At 38.3% G+C, this 21,863-nt stretch overlaps 2 protein-coding genes across 3 annotated transcripts in view; one reads left to right on the top strand and one right to left on the bottom strand.

The window, feature by feature from the left end:
• LOC113510152 (uncharacterized) overlaps positions 1–8,876 on the top strand; it is a 70,008-nt gene extending 61,132 nt beyond the window's left edge. Inside the window, exon 6 of the transcript XR_008253278.1 lies at positions 8,775–8,876. The gene's annotated coding sequence lies outside the window, so the exon portion shown is untranslated. The remainder of the gene's footprint in view (positions 1–8,774) is intronic.
• LOC113514747 (germ cell nuclear acidic protein-like) lies at positions 3,772–20,972 on the bottom strand. 2 transcript variants are annotated; one of them, XM_052898798.1, is made up of 13 exons: positions 20,823–20,972; positions 19,410–19,508; positions 17,816–17,920; positions 17,089–17,262; positions 15,946–16,059; positions 15,055–15,165; positions 13,929–14,012; positions 10,770–10,833; positions 9,685–9,761; positions 9,128–9,226; positions 8,557–8,679; positions 7,379–7,469; positions 3,772–6,223 (listed from the first exon to the last, which is right to left on the bottom strand). In XM_052898798.1, exons 1-13 carry the CDS (start codon positions 20,865–20,867, stop codon positions 6,051–6,053), a joined length of 1,359 nt encoding a protein of 452 aa, XP_052754758.1. In that variant the 5' UTR covers positions 20,868–20,972; the 3' UTR covers positions 3,772–6,050. The 2 variants fall into 2 exon arrangements, with proteins under 2 accessions (XP_052754758.1, XP_052754763.1); XM_052898803.1 differs by lacking the exon at positions 20,823–20,972 and adding an exon at positions 20,443–20,475.
• Positions 20,973–21,863: the final 891 nt, after the last annotated feature.

Raw genomic sequence — 21,863 nt, 5'->3', positions numbered from 1 at the left:
AGTGACGATTACTACTTTTTTTTGTATGTACCCATATTCGTGCAATAAATGATTTGATTTGATTTTTCATACAACTTAGAATGGCAAACAAGCTGACGGACCACCTGATGGAAAGTGGTAACCGTCGCCTATAGACATGAGCAGTACCATGGACATAACAGAGTATACTGTTTCGCCCATGATACCCCCCATGCGTTGCCATTCCTGAGGACTCAGGTGCTTATTCCTAAGGACTGTACCCAGTAAATTCACGCCACTTTCCATCACGATCACTTTCCATCAGGTAAGCCGTTAGTTTATATGCCATTAATTATTAAGATGCATATAAAAAGATTTTTTTAATTCTTATTCTTTTTTTTTAAATTAATTAAAGACGGTTTCTTTCGAAAGTATACAATTAGTAATTTTAATATAGGAATAACACGAGAGGAACACTTCGAAAATAAAGATTGTGCTAAAAACCGACTTCAATTGGGAGAAAACTAGTTATTTAGATCTAAAACTAAATTACTGGGCCAGTTTTGATAAAATTTCTATGATACCATTACGTAGTATGATCCAGACATAAGTATATCCTTTCATATAAAAAAAGAATTTTCCAAATTGGTTTACAATTGAAAAAACAAATAATGAAAAAAGTAGCACCAAATTTTAAAGTTGGTTTAAACCGATTTAGAAAATATTTCGTATTTTCTAAACAGTTTTACAGTCGGAATGCAAATCTTGTTCCACTAAAAATAATAGTGTATTTGAAAAAGAACCGCTGTGTCGATCGCGGAATAGAATGGGCTACCCCTTCCTTTCCTCAACCTTGACTAAGGGAACTCATGGTGGAGGGATGGGCAGCAGCGTTCCCCTTAAAACACTCCAAAGGCCTAACTGCGGTTGCCAACCCGCCTGCCAAGCATGACAACTACTGGCAAAACCCTCTTTTGTGAGGGAGGTTTGGACAGCATTGGACAGTTAAAGACTGATATAATGACAATGATGATTTGGAAAAAATATTAAAATCTATTTGCAATTGAAGAAAAAATGAGTCTTAATTTAATACCTTTTTCAAAATTGGTTAAAAAAACAACATAACTGTGATGTAATACGTATATTACGAATTGAAAATGCACGAAAATATACAATTGCAACTTGAACAATAGAACTTAAGCAAATATATATACAAAAAATATAATCCAACCGACGTTTGACAGTAAGCACGTTATTTATTGCTACATTTTATTATCATACTGTGAAATAATTATTAACTGTGAAATCACCTGTGACAAATCATTAGAATGACAGACCTCCAAGCAATAGCTAAATATACACATGCATGACTGATAGAGCGAAATTATTGTTACATTATATTCATTGTCATACTGTGAAATAATTATTAACTGTGAAATCACATGTGACAAATCATTAGAATCACAGACCTCCAAGCAATAGCTAAATACGAGGTCTGTCCGGAAAGTTCGTATAAAAGTGTTCTGGAATGCGAGAAAGAGGAGTGGGGAGGCCAGGTAAGCGCAGGACCCCTTCCTTATGTCCCTAACAATGCTTCAGTTCTGGTCTGACCGCCGTGCGGTGCGAACTGGCTTGTCACGCCATCTGTGAAGTTACCTCTTAACGAAACCCCGTCGGCATGGAGCCCGCTTCCGTTGAAGAGCAGCGCGTCGTAATCAAGTTTCTCTCGAAACTCGGCAAGAATGGCCGTGAAATTTTTGCCGATCTCAGAACAGTTTATGGGGATGATGCTGTGAAGGAACCAACCGTCCACAAGTGGCTAAAAAGATTCAGAGAGGGCCGAGAAAGCGTTCAAGATGACCCACGTTCAGGACGTCCTTCCACTTCACATTCCGACGAAAACGTGGAAAGAATTCGAACTTGTGTTAATGGGGACCGTCGTTTAACGGTCAGACAGGTGGCTGAAGAGCTTAATTTGGGCAAAACCGTGGTCCACGAAATTCTAAGAAACGAACTTCAAATGAAAAAAATTTGCGCCAAGATCGTTCCCAAGCTTTTGTCCCCGGATCAAAAATCACGAAGAGTTCCATTACGGTGACCGAACACCCCCTATTCGCCGGATTTGGCCCCGTGTGACTTCTTCTTGTTCCCAAAAACCAAATTGGTACTTCGGGGGCGGCATTTGGGGGACATAAATGAGATAAAAAAAGCTACGACGGGGCAGCTGAGAAACCTACAACCAGAGGACTTTCAAGGAGCCTTCTCACAGTGGAAACGGCGTTGGCACAAGTGCATTATGTCACAGGGGGAGTACTTTGAAGGGGATAAAATTGATTTACCTGAATAATTGTAAAATAAAATTTTTAAAAAACTTTTATACGTACTTTCCGGACAAACCTCGTATACACATGCATGACTGATAGAGCGAAATTATTGTTACATTATATTCATTGTCATACTGTGAAATAATTATTAACTGTGAAATCACCTGTGACAAATCATTAGAATGACAGACCTCCAAGCAATAGCTAAATATACAAATGCATGACTGATAGAGCGAAATTATTGTTACATTATATTCATTGTCATACTGTGAAATAATTATTAACTGTGAAATCACCTGTGACAAATCATTAGAATGACAGACCTCCAAGCAATAGCTAAATATACACATGCATGACTGATAGAGCGAAATTATTATATTCATTGTCAAACTGTGAAATAATTATTAACTGTGAAATCACCTGTGACAAATCATTAGAATGACAGACCTCCAAGCAATAGCTAAATATACAAATGCATGACTGATAGAGCGAAATTATTGTTACATTATATTCATTGTCATACTGTGAAATAATTATTAACTGTGAAATCACCTGTGACAAATCATTAGAATGACAGACCTCCAAGCAATAGCTAAATATACACATGCATGACTGATAGAGCGAAATTATTGTTACATTATATTCATTGTCAAACTGTGAAATAATTATTAACTGTGAAATCACCTGTGACAAATCATTAGAATGACAGACCTTCAAGCAATAGCTAAATATACACATGCATGACTGATAGAGCGAAATTATTGCTACATTATATTCATTGTCATACTGTGAAATAATTATTAACTGTGAAATCACCTGTGACAAATCATTATAATGACAGACCTTCAAATGATAGCTAAATATATACATGCATCATTGATAGAGCGAAATTATTGCTACATTTTATTCATTATCAAATTGTGAAATTATTTTTATTTACAGTTACAAATCATTAGAATGACAGACCTTAAAATGATATCCAAGCATCATTGCTAGGACGAAATCATTTCTACATTTCATTCATTATGACACTGTGAAATTATTACAAAAGCTCTTGGGTCAAGTCAGCCACCCCCGATGGTCTACTAATTTCAAAGCTTCTTAAGTCTGATATCCTAAGGAGTCTAGTCACTTTTACTAACAAAATAAATCGTTCTCTGATAATAAATAAATTTTAATATAAGAAATCACATCAAGTGATTTTCACTCACAATGACTTAATATCACACTTGCTATTTACCATTGAAAGTGAAATATGAATGTGATTTTTATAATAATAAGCGAATATCTTTATTCGCAATAAAGCAGTGTTATAAAGTTTCTATTCGCTCGCTGTGTATGGTCCAACCGACCAACTGTTGCGATTTCACCTCATTGCCAACCGAGCGCAGCCGATAACTCACGAATAAATACGAACGCTACAACTATCTGTGATTTCACTATAGTAATTTAGGAATCTTTGTGGTGTAGCGACGTAGCAGGTGTGATGTATGATTTGGCACAGCCTTAGATTATATAGATAGAGTGTCTCCATACAAATGCTTCGAGAAAAGCGAGACAACTTTTCCATACATTTTTGCGTGAATAATTATGAGTGATTACTTTATAACTTCTATATTTGTTTTGTCTTATAAATTCTGTAACTTTTTATTACATTAACACTTATTTTATTTACTAAATAATACATCAAGATACATTTTATGCGTAAATATATAGAACTCTGAAAAAAAAAAAACGAGCTAATTTGTCAATTAGCTGACAAAAAGTTGACCCGTTTTTGAGGCTCGATACTCTATCTATATAATCTAAGGGCGTAGCATATGAAATATCATAATGGACGAGAAATACGCAGCAACGTTCCTTTTAAAACATTATCAAAAATCTATCTGCGGTTTTCAATCCGTCTGCCAACCGTGACAACTACTGGTAAAAATCCCCATTCCTGAGGACTCAGGTGTTATTCCTCTGTACTCTGTAAATTCACTGTCATATCCCACCCTTCAAACCGAAACACAGCCATGCGAACACAACTGCTTCACGGTAGAAACACGAATGGGACAGAGGTGGCCAAGCAAACGACATTTGTACAAAGTCTCCCTCTGGTTTATGAGAGGTAACACGTTTTTATAAATAAGCGGTTTAATTTATAGTAAATTTGATTTATATTCATTAGAAAATTAGTTCATATTGATTCTTATAATAAAGATTTACTTGTGATATCAGATTAAAACTTAAATGTTAGAGACAGGTTCAGAGGACGGCGCTTCAGAATAGATCAGAGAGAATATCTAAAGAACGTAATACACGTGTAAACAATGTCTATATCGAGATCCAGATTGTACGCTCGAGGCGTTGGCGAAACGAGTACAGGGGCCTTAAAACTAATATCAAATTGTCGACTTAGTAATTGCGGACATAAGCAAAATAATGCCTAATCAACCTTAAAAGTAAAATGGGGTCACCGGTGACCCCCACGTATTATAAACATACGAGTAAAGCAATTTACTTCGTTTTACTCTGAAAAGAGTATGTTAATTGGGAGTTTTTTTTTATGGATGATAACAGTATGGTAACCCCGTCTGCGCTAACGGTATATGCTGACGAGACACCAGTGAAGGATAATAGGTGAGGATGAAAAAACAGATCAGTTGGTCCATCGTCATCATCTAAAATTCAGCACGATGGTTTCCAGGGACAAACTGGGAGGTCGATCTGACAGGGTATATTGCTAGCAATGGGATTGGTACTCTACATTGCTATCCCTTCCCCCTAATTGGGAGGTTAGTCCACATTGTTAGCAACAGACCCCCGTTCAGATCGACCTCCACGCTGTTCCCCCTGGAAACTATCGGTAATTTCTAATGAATTCCTGATGACCTGTCATCATGATCCTCTATCATTAACCACTGATGCCCCAGCTGCATAATCCGATGGTGCAAGCTGAGTTAGATAGATAGATACTCTCTATTGCTTCTTCCATAAGATTACAATGGTAAACTTATTATAGATACAAACAATTACAAGAAATAATCATAGTGAGAAAACAATGGGCGACCTTATCGCTGAGAGCGATCTCTTCCAGGCAACCTTTGAATGGAGAGGAGTAATTATAAACAATTTGATTGGAGACACGATGAGAATTCTGTTAAATTTAAATACATTTTCCATTTTAATCTCATAAAAAAAATATTTTACTAGATTTATAAGCTACATTGAATAAAAAAAAAAATTAAAAAAAGCTTTTACATTTCATGGAGTAATTGGTGACCCTTAATTAATAAACGGGACCCACATTTAATCCTATTATACTACAATGCCCGTGGGGATCACGTGTGACCCCCACTTAACAACCTTCGCGGGGATCACCGGTGACATCCAATGGTTATCATTGGAGGTCACCGGTGACCCCGTTTTTTAGTTACTCAAGCCGCTTTTAACTTGTCGAAAGGCTTTGAAAATATTTTTTAATTATTAATACATTGGTCATCTTTATTGATGCCTAACTTTACAAAATTAAAGGGGGGTCAGCGGTGACGCAAAAATTTACACATTCTGAGGGATCACCCTCAGAATGTGTAAATTTGTGTTGGATAAATCCATATTTTCATAAAATTAACGGTAATGGAATCAAATTTATACAATTAACGTGGGTCACCAGTGACCGCAATTTCACATACCGGGCCCACAAGTGACCCAACTACAAAGCTCACGGGAGTCACCGGTCATAACCTTCGGGGACCCCGGAAGGTTATGACGTCTTTACGTTAGTCAAGCAGCCTTCAGCATGTCGTCGAGCTCAGACAGCGTTTTGGTGGCCTTCTTCAACTGCTCGATCTGCTGTCGCCCACTCTCCGACACGGAGGCGAGCCGTTTCCTTAGATCCGTCAGTCGCTCCGTCACGCGACGCTTCTCTTCTGTCAGCAGTTCGTAGGCCCTCGAGCCTGCAAAACATAGTAACGTGAGAAAAAGCTTTGTATACCTGCAAATCTTAGTAATATTTTTTTTTATGCAACATAGAATGGCAAACAAGCTGACGGCCCACCTGATGGAAAGTGGTAACCGTCGCCTATAGACATGAGCAGTACCATGGACATAACAGAGTATACTGTTTCGCCCATGATACCCCTCATGCGTTGCCATTCCTGAGGACTCAGGTGTTATTCCTCTGTACCATGTAAATTCACTGCCATATCCCACCGTTCAAACCGAAACACAGCCATGCAAAAACAACTGCTTCACGGTAGAAACACGAATGGAACAGAGGTGGCCAAGCAAACGACTTTTGTACAAAGTCTCCCTCTGGTAAAATAATAATAGTTTAATAGAATTTTAACGACGCCTGGTCCAGACTAAAGTACTCGAACTCCCTACTTGTAGGACCCATTTTTTGGGAACTCCTTCTCATTCCACGCTGTGCAACTATGGAACAGACTTGCTTCTACTAATGATACTTAATATTACGACCTAAGTATTATATATTAGCCGTGTGGTCCCAGCATAGAATAAGCGAGGTCTAGATGGCTGAAAATATAATGGTAACCACGCCTGCGCTATCGGTATACACTGGCGGTGCAATAGTGAGAGGTGATAGGTGAGGATGAAAGCAGGTCAGTAGGCCCAACGTGAAGAATTCGACAAGAATTAACCAGAATGGTTTCCAGGGGGAACCGCGTGGAGGTCAACCTTATAGGGTGTATTGTCAGCAATGGAGCGGTTCCAAACCATTTCTGACAATCTCTTTCCCCCCGAATAGGCGAGGCTATCCCTCGCCCTTTCTTAGTCGGTTATTACGACACCCATGGAAAAGGAAGGGGTGGTCTATTCTATGCCGGGATCACATGGTCAATGGTCCCTGTCGAGGTTTTTCGAAGAGACTACAGCATTCTTAATATACTAGGTTCTTCAAAAGGGGGGTAAAGAGGTTCCTTCAGGGTCGACAACGCGCGTAATGCCCCCGGTATTGCAGGCGTTCATAGGCTACGGTGACCGCTTACCATCAGTAGGACCCTATACTTGTTTGCCAACTCAGTTGTATAAAAAAATGTTCATACCATTAAAAAAAAATCGATTAGCATGGTCGTTTTATGACAACTCACCTAATAATGGTATATAGTCACCGGCGCGCTCCGCTCTGACGTCCAGCTCGAACCAGTCGTCGACATCCTCGGAATCAGACGATGGCAGCTCCTGGAACAACAATCAATGATATTATAATAAATCTGTAGAGAGGTCAATTCTGTACATGAAATATATTTCCAAAATAACTATCAGGCGGTGATTAGTGATCGATACTGATGCCAAAAATGATTACGGTTACACTTGTAGTTACTATCTGAGAGTAAACTTTTTAATGCCATATGAAATAATTTTATTTCGTTTTTGACGAAATTTAATGTAATATTTAAATCCTCCCATTTTAATATAATTATTTTTTTTGTCATGAAGCTCTTGCCGTAGCCGGGTGAAATTTTACAAATAATAAATCCATATAGTAGACAAGTTTTTGAAATCGTTCTCTCAGTATTTTGTTATTATTTTGTTATTTTGTGATTTTGTAAAGTTAAACTCCCCTAAAGATCATCATCCCCGAAAATCATGGAAATAAAAGTAATGTATTGTTTATTTTTTTTTCTCAAAAACTTATCAGCCTGGATTAGAATTGTAGTGTCGTAGTGAAAGGCCTATTAATTGTTCACATCCACAAAAATAATTAAGGTTTTGGTAATAATTGTTTAGGAGAAAATGAATAAAGAATGCAACATTTCGGGTACTAACGAAAAATTTATAAAAATGCAAATTTCTCAAAAACTATAAACTTTTGCAGAACATACATGGGGGTGTTTAGAGAAGCCCTTGGACCCCTCTATCGATGGTTTTCATTTGCACCACATGAAACCCGACACCCTGTATAGCTTATATTACTCGCTGATAATATAGCTTTTCTATAGGTTACAGAATATTGAAAATTTTTCAAAATAATTTAAAAAAATCACCTTTTTAACCGACTTCAAAAAAGGAGTTCTCAATTCGATGACACTTTTTCATTATGTTTGTCACCTCATAACTCCGTCAGTAAATAAACCGATTTGGAAAATTATTTTTTTATCTAAAAGATTGTCACTTCGGATTGTCCCCACAGGAATTTCATCAAAATCCGTCTAGTGGTTCAGTTTTAAGATCAAAAGAACTGGCTTTACAATAATTGGAGACGATTTTTTTCTTTGTTGAACACGATACTAAATAATTTTAAAGTCGGCTAAAGGACAACACTCACATCGTAGAGGCTCTGGTCATCAGAGTGGCTTTCGGCGTCCGAGGGCACCTCCTCGTCCATCTGTTCGGGTCTCCTCAGCAGCTGCTTCGCCTTCAAACTGACGTCCACGTCTTCGTCGAAATCCTGAAACATATATTTTTTTTTATTCAATTAAAAAAGTCAAGGTTTTTTCCAAGAGACTACAGCATGGGGTTCTTTAAAGAAAAAGGGGTAAAGAGGTTCCTTCAGGGTCGGCAACGCGCGTAATACCCCTGGTATTGCAGGTGTTCATAGGCTACGGTAACCACTCACCATCAGGTGGGCCGTATGCTTGTTTGCCATCTCAGCGGTATAAAAAATACTTGATATTATTACAAAAAGAAACCAAGTACGTGGTGGACCCGCGTACCGAGGACACTATACAATTTATAATTAAAAAAAAAATCGAAAAAATTTTTTTTGTAATATATTATTACAAACTAGCGGCCCGTCCCGGCGTCGCACGGGAGGACTTTTTTAACATTTCCTAATGGCCGCTTACCATCAGGCGAGCCGTATGCTCTTTTAGCTCCTGTGTTATAAAAAAACATACCTCGTCCAAATCGAAGTCATCTTCTTCAAGGAACTCCTCCTCGTTGATGATTTCATCAGGCTCTGGTGATAGAGGCCTCTGTTTCGACTTAGTGTGTGGCTGGAAATCAACAAGATTTATTTATTTAATAGTCGTTTGCTTGGGCACCTCTGTCCCATTCGTGTTTCTACCGTGAAACAGTTTTTTTTATGGATGATAATGGAATGGTAACCCCGCCTGCGCTATAGGTATACGCAGGCGAGGCACCAGTGAGGGATGATAGGTGAGAATGAAAAGGCAGGTCAGTTAGCCCACCGTGATGAATACGCCTGGTCTTCAGCACGATGGTTTCCAGGTGGAACCACGTGGAGGTCGACCTGACAGGGTATATTGTTAACAGTTGTGTTTGCATGGCTGCGCTTTGGCTTAACCCTTTAACTGGTAGAAGCCAAAGAACATAAAATATTCATATATATATATATATATATACATATATATATACATATATACATACATATATATACATATATACATACATATATATACACTTCTGAATACTACCGATCCCTACTACTCACCTCTACTTTTTTTAATATCACTTTAGATTTGTCTGATGACTTCAATACTTCATTGTTGGTATGCTTGTTTGAAGAATCTAGAAAAAAAAAATGTACACTAATATTATAAAGAGGAAAGATTTGTATTTTTGTGTGTATGTATGTTTGTAATGAATAAACTCAAAAACTACTTTGCCGATTTCAAAAATTCTTTCACCATTAGAAAGCCACATTCACCCTGAGTGACATAGGCTATATTTATTGCTAGAAAACATTAGGGATCCTTACTAAAACTTTAATAACGCAACTCAAGGTGTAAAAAAATGCTATAAAATATCTTTGGTCGCGTGCGCTGCGGAAACTATTGGTGATAAGACAAAAGTATGTTCTACAATATTGAAGAAAATATCAATAACTACAAAAAACTTCGCGACACTATATATCCAACCATTATCGTTATGTCACAATAATCACTTTTTAAAATATTGTAAAAATGTCCACCCGTGTGAAGCCGAGACGGGCCGGTAGGCCAGTAGGGACCCGTGGCATTTTGCCACGCTCTGCCACCCTATTGTTACGCCACTGATCATGCGTCGTGTCGATCGTAAAATTTCAAATACACTGCGCGGCGATTGCTTGGGTACCTCTATCCGATTCGTGTTTCTACCATGAAGCAGTTGTGTTTGCATGGCTGTGTTTCGATTTGAAGGGTGGGATATGACGTGAATTTACTGGGTACAGAGGAATAACACCTGAGTCCTTAGGAATGGCAACGCATGGGGGGTATCATGGGCGAAACAGTATACTCTGTTATGTCCACGGTACTGCTCATGTCTATAGGCGACAGTTACCATTTTCCATCAGGTGGGCCGTCAGCTTGTTTGCCATTCTAAGTTGTGTAAAAAAAAGATATTGCTATACATATATATATATATATATATATATATATATATATATATATATATATATATATATATATATATATATATATATATATATATAATATTTGCATGTCTAATTATGGCGAAATATGAGTATGTTTCTTGTAAATAAATAAATAAATTACCCACCGTTACTACAAACTATCATCTTTAAATGGAACTCACCATTTTTCACGATGCTATTTGTGGACACGTACTTCTTGGTGACCGTTTTGGAAGCGTTTATTACCTTCGAATGAATGAATGAATAAATGAGTATAATTTATTTGCATTATACAATATAGGGAATATTGCTAGCAATATGCCCTATCAGGTCGACCTCCACGTGGTTCCTCCTGGAGACCATCGTGAACAATTCTCGTTGAATTCGTCACGATGGGCTAACTGACCTGCTTCATCCTCACCTATCATCCTTCACTGGTGCCCCGCCGGTGTATACCGATAGCGCGGGTGGGGTTACCATTCCATTATCATCCATTAAAAATAAATATATAGGGAATAAGCAAGATAATTAATAAATGTAACGATACAGTTATATAAGTACAGTGAGGCGGTCTTATTGCTGAGAGCAATCTTTACAAGACAACCTTAAGGTAATGGGGGGAAAGGGATTGTTAGTAATGGGGTCAAATATTAATTAAATAACCCATTTTAATGGATGATAGGTCAAGATAAAAAGGCAGCTTCCTTAGCCCATCGTGATGAATACACCAGGGTATATTGCTAGCAATGGGACCAGAAGGACGCATTATCAACAATCCCCCCCCCAATCCCCAAACGGGGAAAGGGATCGTTAGTAATGGGGTCCAATAGCCCCAGTACTAGCAACATGCCCTGTCAGATCTATCTCCACGTAGTTCCCCCTGGAAACCATCGTGGTTAATTCTAGTTGAATTCATCAGGATGAGCTAACTGGCCTGTTTTCATACTCACCTATCATGTGTCCCTAGTACCCCGTGAGTGTATACCGTTAGCGCAGGCGGTGTTATCACAACCATTCATCGACATTATCATTTCGGCAATTATTCGTCCACTGCTGGACATAGATTGTTATTCTCCCCCCATAGATTGTTATTGGCTGGAAGAGATCTCTTTCAGAGATAAGCCCTCCCTTGCTAACAAGTTTATTTTATTTATTTATTACACTTTATTGCACCAAGTAAAAAGAGAAATAACAAATACAGTAAATATTAACGAGAAGTGATACAAAAGGCGGCCTTATCGCTAAGCAATCTCTTCCAGACAAACTTTGGGTAGAGGATATTGGGAAAAAGACAAAGTGTAGGTGGCGCACTATTATATAAATATTATCATATACAAACATATATACATACATACATACACACGCATACATATATAATATATACACAATTAAATATATACATAACATACACATACTTAACAGCAAACATACAACAGAAAAAAAAAATTACGAAGAAAAACGAAGAAAGTTGTTAAACTGCGGGTCTACCATGAAATGAAAGTCCGAAATTTCGGACTCGATTTCGTGTTTTTGTTTATACCAAAATCGGACCAATAAATGGAGTCTAACATTTCGTTTGTCATACATCCTATCATAAAAGTCCAAAGGAATTATTTTAACATTTTTAATATTTCCAAACGGCATGTATTATGTAATTTTAACATCAAATTTGTGTTTCGTTTGGCTCCGATATTTCGGAAAACATTTCATGGTAGGCCCTCTGATTGCTATATGTTTTGTTTAAGTGCAATAAACAACGGTCCTGAACCACCTGCATCCACTGACTCCCTGCGACGCATTTCAGGTCGTCACTCCATCTAGTGGGGGAGTCGTCCTACACTGCATTTGCCCGTACGCGGTGGCCACTCAAGAAACCTTTCTTCCCAATCAGTTGTTCTCTTTATCTTGCTTTTATGTTATTAATTATTTATTTTGTTTGCGTACATATTGTTAATCTTTATCTATACTTATAATAAATCTGTAGAGAGGTCAATTCTGTACATGAAATATATTTCCAAAATAAATATCAGGCGGTGATTAGTGATCGATACTGATGCCAAAAATGCAATCAGTAAAATTTTTGTCTGTCTGTCTGTATGTTGTAAAAAAAATGTCTGTAAAATGTCCACCCGTGCGACGCCGGGACGGGCCGGGAGTAATATAATAATATATTTATTTATGTCTCCCTCACAAACAACTTACATTTACACATAATATTTTTAGGATAAAATTAAAATAATACGGAACAATACTATACCTCCATGTATAACAATTAGTCCGTTACCCTAAGGGGGCATCCATTAATTACGTGAGCTCAGAATAGGGGGGGGAGGGGTCTAATTAATTCTCACCAAATCTCATTTAAACCGAGGGGGGGGATAATCAAAAATCTCACGTCAACTTAAAAAAATATAAAATATTAAAGATAAACGTAGACGTTTCCAGTGATTGTCTTCCTGCACTACTAGAAATTCCAGATGACATGTGTCCAATTATTTCGATTGAAAAAATACACGAGTCTCCATGGCAATCCATGGAGAATTTTACTCAATAGTAAAAATTTAAAAGAAAGTGTTGTTTTTATGTTTTTACTTTGAATTTTATTTAATTTAAATAAATTAATTATAGTATACCTGAACGATTTATTATTTTCCCGAATAATAAATATAAATTAAGGTTAAAATATTTTTTGTGTCAATATCACGTAAGGGGGGGGGGGTCAAGGCAAATCTCACCAAGGGAGGGGGGGGGGGAGTCTAAACTGATCGAAAAAGAGCTCACGTAATTAATGGATGCCCCCTAAGGATTCTTTTTTTTAAGTATCGATCACTAATCACCGCCTGATAGTTATTTTGGAAATATATTTCATTTATTTATTTATTCATTAGTACTAATATGTGTACATGGCGGACTTAATGCTAAAAGCATTCTCTCCCAGTCAACCATAGGGAAGTGTCAGAATACTCGAATGCGGTACTAGTAATTATTGATATACATACATACTAAAATTACATATATAAACGAATAAATATATATGAATAACAAATATACTTACACATATATGACATATACTATATTATACACGAATATGGGAATAATACAAAGCACTTACTGCTCGGATAAAGATAAAAAGTGAGCGTGAACGCTTTTTTTGAAAGACGGTTTAGTCGGTAGTCTCTTAACGGCATCAGGAAGCGCGTTCCAGAGTCGTGAAGAATGTAGGAGAGAAGAGTTTGAAGCGTAACCAGTACGGTGAGAGGGGAAGGATAATTGGAGAGTTTCACGTACAGAATTGACTTCTCTACAGATTTATTATAAGTATAGAGTATGGTATAATTAACCTTTGTGGGCTTCCCAGCGGCCTGACTCTGGCTCTTGGGTTTGAAAGCGAAGATTTTCTTCAGCGCCTCGGCGTCGTCTCGCGACTGCAACATGTTACAAAGATCCGTTATTATCTTATCTTACTTCTCGTATATGGGGTCAGCTAAGCTGTTGCACGTCGACCCATACGGATCTTTTGTTTTTTTTTTTTATACAACTTAGAATGGCAAACAAGCTGACGGCCCACCTGATGGAAAGTGGTAACCGTCGCCTATATACATGAGCAGTACCATGGACATAACAGAGTATACTGTTTCACCCATGATACCCCCCATGCGTATCTTTTGTGCTTCCCCCTGCCTTATACCATCATTTCATAGATCCTATGTTACTCTAACGATATCTTGCGGTTTAAAATATCTGTAGTCCTAGGTTCGTTATTAACAAATGTCAGTAGCTTTTGCCAAAATCCAGCATATTCTGTCTTTCTCTCTCAAACACACACTCTTCTTTCTCTTTTCTCTCTCTTTCATTCCCTCATTCTTTTTTTCTATCTCCCTCTTTCTGTCTTTTGGGCAATCGTGGAAAAATTAAGGAATAAATCTTACCATTTGGAGTGGGGGGGAGGGATTGTTAGTAATGGCGACTACCAGTCCCATTGCTAGCAATATGGGGTATATTGCTAACAATGGAAATCCACATGGAGGTGAGTTTAACCTTCACATGGTCCCCCTGGAAACCACCGTGTTGAATTCCAGGTGTATTTATCACAACAGGCTAACTGACCTGCTTTGGGAGAAAGGGATTGTTAGCAACGGAATTTTAAAGCCCCATTGCTAGCAATATACTTTATTAGGTCGACATCCACGTGGTTCCCCCTGGGAACTATCGTGAACAATTCTTGTTGAATTCGCCACGATGGGCTAACTGACCTACTTCATCCTCACCTGTCATCTATCACTGGTGCCCCACTAGTGTATTCCGATAGCGCGGGCGGGGTTACCATTCCAATATCACCCATTAAAAAAACTAACCTGCTCTTTCATTGTCACTAATCATCCCTCTCTGGTGCCCCGCCAGTGTATACCGATAGCGCGGGCGGGGTTACCATTCCATTATCATCTATTAAAAAAAACAAAAACTCACCACATCGGTAGCGTCTGAATCGTCAGTCGTATCCTCGGGCACAGCTTTAGCGGCCGGGTATTTCTTCTTCAGGACATTCTTGGTCACTTTCAATTGCGTCACCTTGGAGCCCTGCAATTGGTGATGTACTATTTATATTTCTACTACCTTCCACTAAAATATAAGAAACAGTATGTGTGTGTACTGTTATGTCCATGGTACTGCTCATGTTTATAGGCGACGGTTACAACTTTCCATCAGGTGGGCCGTCAGCTTGTTTGCCATTCTATGTTGTATAAAAAAAAGAACTTTAGATTTCTTTTTAAATAAAATCAGGTAAATGTTAGTGTGAACTAACAATAATTAATACCATCATCATCATCACCATATCGGCCTTTAACTGTCCACTGATGAACATAGGCCTCCTCCTACTGGGGAGTTTTGCCAGTAGTTGCCATGCTTAGCAGGCGGGTTGGCTACCATAAGTTTTTTTTAATGGGTGATATCCATCCATGGGTCCTACCCATATATCGGGCATACAATACACTTAGCCGCATAATATTAATTATTTCACAGTCATACAATAAAAGTAAATTTGTACAAAAGTCGATTGCTTGGGTACCTCTGTCCCATTCGTGTTTCAACCGTGAAGCAGTTGTGTTTGCATGGCTGTGTTTTGGTTGAAGGATGGGATATGGCGTGAATTTACTGGGTACAGAGGAATAATATCTGAGTCCTCAGGAATAACAACACATGGGGGGTATCATGGGCGAAACAGTACACTCTGTTATGTCCATGGTACTGCTCATGTCTATAGGCGACGGTTACCACTTTCCATCAGGTGGACCGTCAGCTTGTTTACCATTCTAAATTCTAAGTTGTATAAAAAAATATATATAAAAAACTACATACCTCAAACACAAAATCATCGTCATCCGTGGAATCGTCATCCTGCACTTTATTTTTGGGCTTCGTTTTGACTAGAACTTTAATTTTTGCCTTGTCATCGTCTTCGCCTAGTAATCTCTGAAAAAAATAACGAATAAATGACTATTACAACTACTGCTGTGTGGTCCCACCGTAGAATGGGCCAACCAGTGGCGTAACTATACCATTTGGGGCCTGTGGCAAATTGTTTTGATGAGGCCCTATCAGTAAAAAAAAAATACTTTTCACGTAACGCAATAGTGAAAACCGCATTCAAATCGGTTAAGCCGTTTGTGAGATTGGCGCGCACAAACATACAGACAAAAATTCTAAAAATCATTGTTTAGGATCCTACTGCGTTCATAAAGCCCCCTTATAATAATTTCTCTTATATTTCTTATATATCTTATACTTATATATCTTCCATGTACAAACAGCGAACAGTTACGATTTTATTATATATATATATATATATATATATATATATATATATATATATATATATATATATATATATATATATATATATATATATATATATTATATTGATATTGTAACTACGATATATAGATATTACCCACCCATCCTTACTTTTTTTTTAATGGATGATAATGCAATGGTAACCACACCCGCGCTATCGGTATACACCGGCGGGGCACCAGTGAAGGATGATAGGTGAGGATGGAGTAGGACAGTTAGCCCATCGAGACGAATTCAACAAGAATTGTTCACGATGGTTTCCAGGGAGAAATACGTGGAGGTCTACCTAATAAGGTAAATTGCTAGCAATGGGGCTGTCAAACTCCATTGCTAACAATCCCTTTCCCCCTACCCATCCTTACTGCCTTTATCCTCACCTGTCATCCACCCGTGGATATAACTCGCACCTGACCACTTCTTTTAGGGGGGAAAGGGATTGATAGTAATGGGGTCAAATAGCCCCATTACTAGCAATATACCCTGTCAGGTAAACCACCACGTGGTTCCGCCTGGAAACCATCATGGCTAATTCTAGTTAAATTCGTCAGGATGGGCTAACTGATTCATGCTCACCTGTCATCCCTCACTGGTGCCCCGCCAGTGTATACCGATACCATTATCACCCATTAAAAAAAATTTATCACTCACCAGTAAATCATCAGTGTCGTTGCCATCTTCAATTTTATCAGTCGACCTGGACTCAACGGCGGCTCCATCAGCTTTCTTGATCAGGAACTGCTCCAGGTCCGCGTGTTGCTCATCTTTGACTTCGTTCTCCAAGCTGTTGAGGGTCTTCTCGATACTTTCGATCTTCATTGAGTCCTGGTAAAGAATAAACATTCATGAGATTAAGATTTATATATATACCATATTTATACCACTGAGGTGGCAAACAAGCATACGACCCACCTGATGGTAAGCGGTCATTGTAGCCTACTGCAACACTAGGGGTGTCACGTGCGCGTTACCGACCCTGAAGATACCTTAATATATCCTTTTGAAGAACACCATACTGTAGTGTCTAGGGAAAACCTCGGCAGGGAGCCTTTTTTTTTTACAACACAGGGGGCAAACGAGCATGCGGCTCACTTGATGGTAAGTGACTACCACCGCCCATGATCACCCACAACACCTATGGCATTGCAGGTGTGCTGCCGGCCTTTTAAAAAGGAATATGCTCTTTTCTTGAAGGTTATGTTGTCGTATCGGTTCGGAAATACTAATGCTGGAAGTCGATTCCAAAGAATGGTTGTGCGTGGAAGAAAGGGCCTTGAAAAACGCACGGTGGAGGACCGCCACACACGTACGTGTCCATGTGTTTACGTTTGGAGTTTGTTGGGGAGGCACCGGTAGAAGTACATACAATATAAACTACCTTAATATTTCCTTGGCTCTCATTATCCATCGACTCGTCATTAGCACTGGTCATGGCATCATCTTGACTCGAGTTGCCGGGGTTCGAGCATTGATCTTCGTTGGCCTGTAATGTATATACGTATTTCTATGAAAACAATGCTGGAAATCGGACTTGGTGGAGTTTAGAATTCATCTCTGTAAGTTACATCATGTTTAACCCTTTGAGTGCCGACGAGCGCCATCGCGTTCGTGCGCATTGCAACTAAAAGTGCCACGAGCGTCATGGCGCTCGTGAAATCAGTCGCCGTTTAGCTTGCTGTAAAAAAAAATATTAAAATTGGACAATTTTTGGAGGAGATACAGTTTTTTTAGAGACAAGGGTAAATGACATCGACACGACAAAGATTTCTTTGGCATTTTTAAGTAGATATGAGTAAAAATCAATGGCACTGAAAGGGTTAACTGCGAGGGAAGGGAGGGGAAGGGGATTTTTAGTATTCACCATCATCATTTCAGCCATTATCCATCCACTGCTGAACATAGACCTCCCCCATAGATTGCCATTAAAAACGGTCCTGAGCCACCTGCATCCTAGCCAGTAATAGCATAGCCGCCGGGACCGGAGGCCGTTTCTTTACAGTGTTTACTATTGGGGGGTGTTGCCACGCTTGGTAGGCGGGTATTTTTTTTAATGGATGATAATGAAATGGTAACCCCGCCTGCGCTATCAGAATACACTAGTGGGACACCAGTGAAGGATGATAGGTGAGGATGAAGCAGGTCAGTTAGCCCATCGTGACGAATTCAACAAGAATTGTTCACGATAGTTTCCAGGCGGAACCACTTGGAGGTCGACCTAATAGGGCATATTGCTAGCAATGGACCTGTCAAACTCCATTGCTAACAATCCCTTCCCCCCCGGCAGGCGGGTTGGCCACCACAGTTAGGCTTTGGTGATGTTTTAAGATGGATGCTGCTGCACATTCCTCGACCACTATGTTCCCTTAGTCACCTCTTACAAAACCCTCGGGAAGTAAAAGGGTGGCCCATTCTGTGCCGGGACCACACAGTGTTTATTACTGGCTGTGTCTGCACGACACGGTTGCCAATCATCATCATATCAGCTTTTAACTGTCCACTGCTGAACATAGGGGGGAAAGAGATTGTTAGTAATGGAGACTGAGAATCCCATTGCTAGCAATATACCTAACCAGGTCGACCTCCTCGCGGTTCCCCCTGGAAACTATCATGGTTAATTCCTGATGAATTCATCATGTTGGGCTAACTGGCCTGTTTTCAATCTCATCTATCACCCTTCACTGGTGCTCCGCCAGCGTATCCCGTTAGCGCGGGCGGGGTTACCATACCATTTTCACCCATAAAGAAAAATTACTGAACTGCCTTACCCTTGGAAGGTTTTACCTGTAGTTGCCACTTGGCATGCAGATTGGTAACCGCAGTCCAGATGTTTTAAGAAGGACGTTGCTGCCCATCCCTAGCCTTCTCTTAATCAACTCTTACGACACCCACGGTATAGGAAAGGGTGGCCTATTCTATGCCAGGACCACATGGCTAACAATAAGTTTAATTTTTTAGCAAACCAATCTACTCACCGCCGGATGGTACTCCTCATCAGTGAGGTTACCCTCACTGAGCCACTCCTCCTGACCCTCCTCCATTTCTCCGACACTCTCTTCAAATTCCATCGCAGCCTGTAACAATTTCAAATTAGGTTTTTTTTATACAAAGTTGATAATTTTTTTTTAATGGATAATAATGGAATGGTAACCCCACCCGCGCTATCAGTATACACTGGTGGAATACCAATGAGTGGTGACAGATGAGGATGGAGTCAGGTCAGTTGATCCATCATGATGAATTTGATAATAATTAATTACGATGATTTTCAGGGAGAACAGAGTGGAGTTCATCCTGACCTTACTAGCAATATAGGGTATATTGCTGCTACTAGCAATAGGAATTAACATCCCTATTATTAACAAACCCTCTCCCTCCCTGTATTTATTTATTTATTTATAGGATCACCAACATAAGATACAGCTAATCATTTCAATACAATACACTGGCAGATTAGATCTAACTGTTGTTACATTTATAGGCGACCACAGCGTGCCTTGTGTTTGATAAACATTAAATTATTAAATGTCATTAAATAAGTAAAGATATTAACAATATGAATAATAACACAATATAAATAATGAAAATTGTAATTAAATTATTTTAAATTATAAATAAATATAAAGCAATGGCGAGGTACATCCAACATTTTAATTTAGCCATGAATACAGAGTGACTGTCATTGTGAATATCAAGTTCAGGTTTGGTTTTTACAATTTTTATTTGTATACAACTTAGAATGGCAAACAAGCTGACGGTCCACCTGATGGAAAGTGGTAACCGTCGCCTATAGACATGAGCAGTACCGTGGACATAACAGAGTATACTCTTTCGCCCATGATACCCCATGGGTTGCCATTCCTGAGAACTCAGGTGTTATTCCTCTGTACCCAGTAAATTCACGCCAATATCGTCATACAGACGCTTTATGCGGACGATAGATGATTCGCGGTATATAGTAATACCGATCCCGACTGCAGCGTATACCGTTAGCGCAGGCGGAGTTACCATTCCATTATCGCCCATTCCTACTGACAGGGCAGCAATGAAACAAGACAGAACAGCTCGAAGTCAAAACAAAATGTCCTTTCGTGACAAATTCACCAAGAGTTATGACGTGCTAACAACTAGTTTCCAGGATATTCCAGTATATTTTAAATTCCTTATTAATAGCCGGTTAAGGGTTAATTTTATAGATCGATATGAGATCAGAAGAAGCTTTTTTTTATATTAAAATTATTTATTTTGACGTTTAAATTACATATAACTAAAAACAATATCGAAGTCGATAACCCTACAAATAATTTTCAATATATTGTTTACATTTTTGACATTTTAAATACCGCGATGTATTACGTTAAAATTTAATAAAAAAAAACAGTACATACCTCCAGTTTTGAAACTTTTGGCGGCGGTTCTTCAACGTCGGACATTATTATAACTATATAATATTTTATTACAAAAGTGAATTATTTAAATTAATATTATTCCTGTAATATTTATGGAACTAACATCACTTTTTTAAATATATGTTTTACGGCTCTGGATACAAATCTACAGAGCAAGTAATCGTTACGTTACACGTTAACGTTACGTACAAGACCCTTTTAAGACAGAAAATAAAATAAACTGTATGTTAGAGCGAGAGAGACTAAAGAATAATAATTTGCACAACATAGGCTCGCTGTTTTGGCAGGAGAATAAACAAAATATTTTCTAATTATTTTTACGTATTGAAATGGAATTAGTTTTAAGTGAATATAGTTAATTAGAATTAAGTGTGCTTTACCTGAATGTAATAAAAATAACAGAGAAAACATTTTCAATTTCCTGTTTTACGTGTAAATATACTTAAAACATTTTACTTATTTAAATATAATAATTATTACTCTGAAGGCTTAAGTATTCAAATTAAAATAATAACAAATACGGGAATATCTTAAAATTTTAACTTCAATTCCTTTGATATTGTTAATAAGCGTCAATGATTTAAATCGATTGTATCGATTTAACAAATCCTTAAAGACAACAGCCCGTTACATATATAACTATAATAATTAAGAATCAATTTATTATATAAATTAAAACGAATAATAAAAAAATATTTTTAAATGACCACAAACGCAAAAAATAACGCATATTATCTGTTGACCGTTCGTAAAATAAGATCTTACAAAAAATGAAATTAATCGTCCGGCAACGGTTATTAGTGGACTGTATGAAATTTTAATACAATGGTGGTAGTTAACATAAGAAACACAAGAGGATAATTAAAGTGGAGACCACTGACCTGAAACTTTGTAGTTAGCAGGATTCGGTTCTGGCTTTAGGCTTCCCAGTACTTCTGGCTCGTTCGAACTTACCCTCAGATCCAGGTTACCTATCCACCGCCTTGAACCGACCAGCAGTGCAATGCCCTCCTCTCAATC

Source organism: Galleria mellonella, unplaced genomic scaffold (genome assembly GCF_026898425.1).
Source record: "Galleria mellonella isolate WM207_F2 unplaced genomic scaffold, CSIRO_AGI_GalMel_v1 utg121, whole genome shotgun sequence".
Taxonomy (NCBI): Eukaryota; Metazoa; Arthropoda; class Insecta; order Lepidoptera; family Pyralidae; genus Galleria; species Galleria mellonella.
This window is presented reverse-complemented; position numbering and strand designations above follow the sequence as displayed.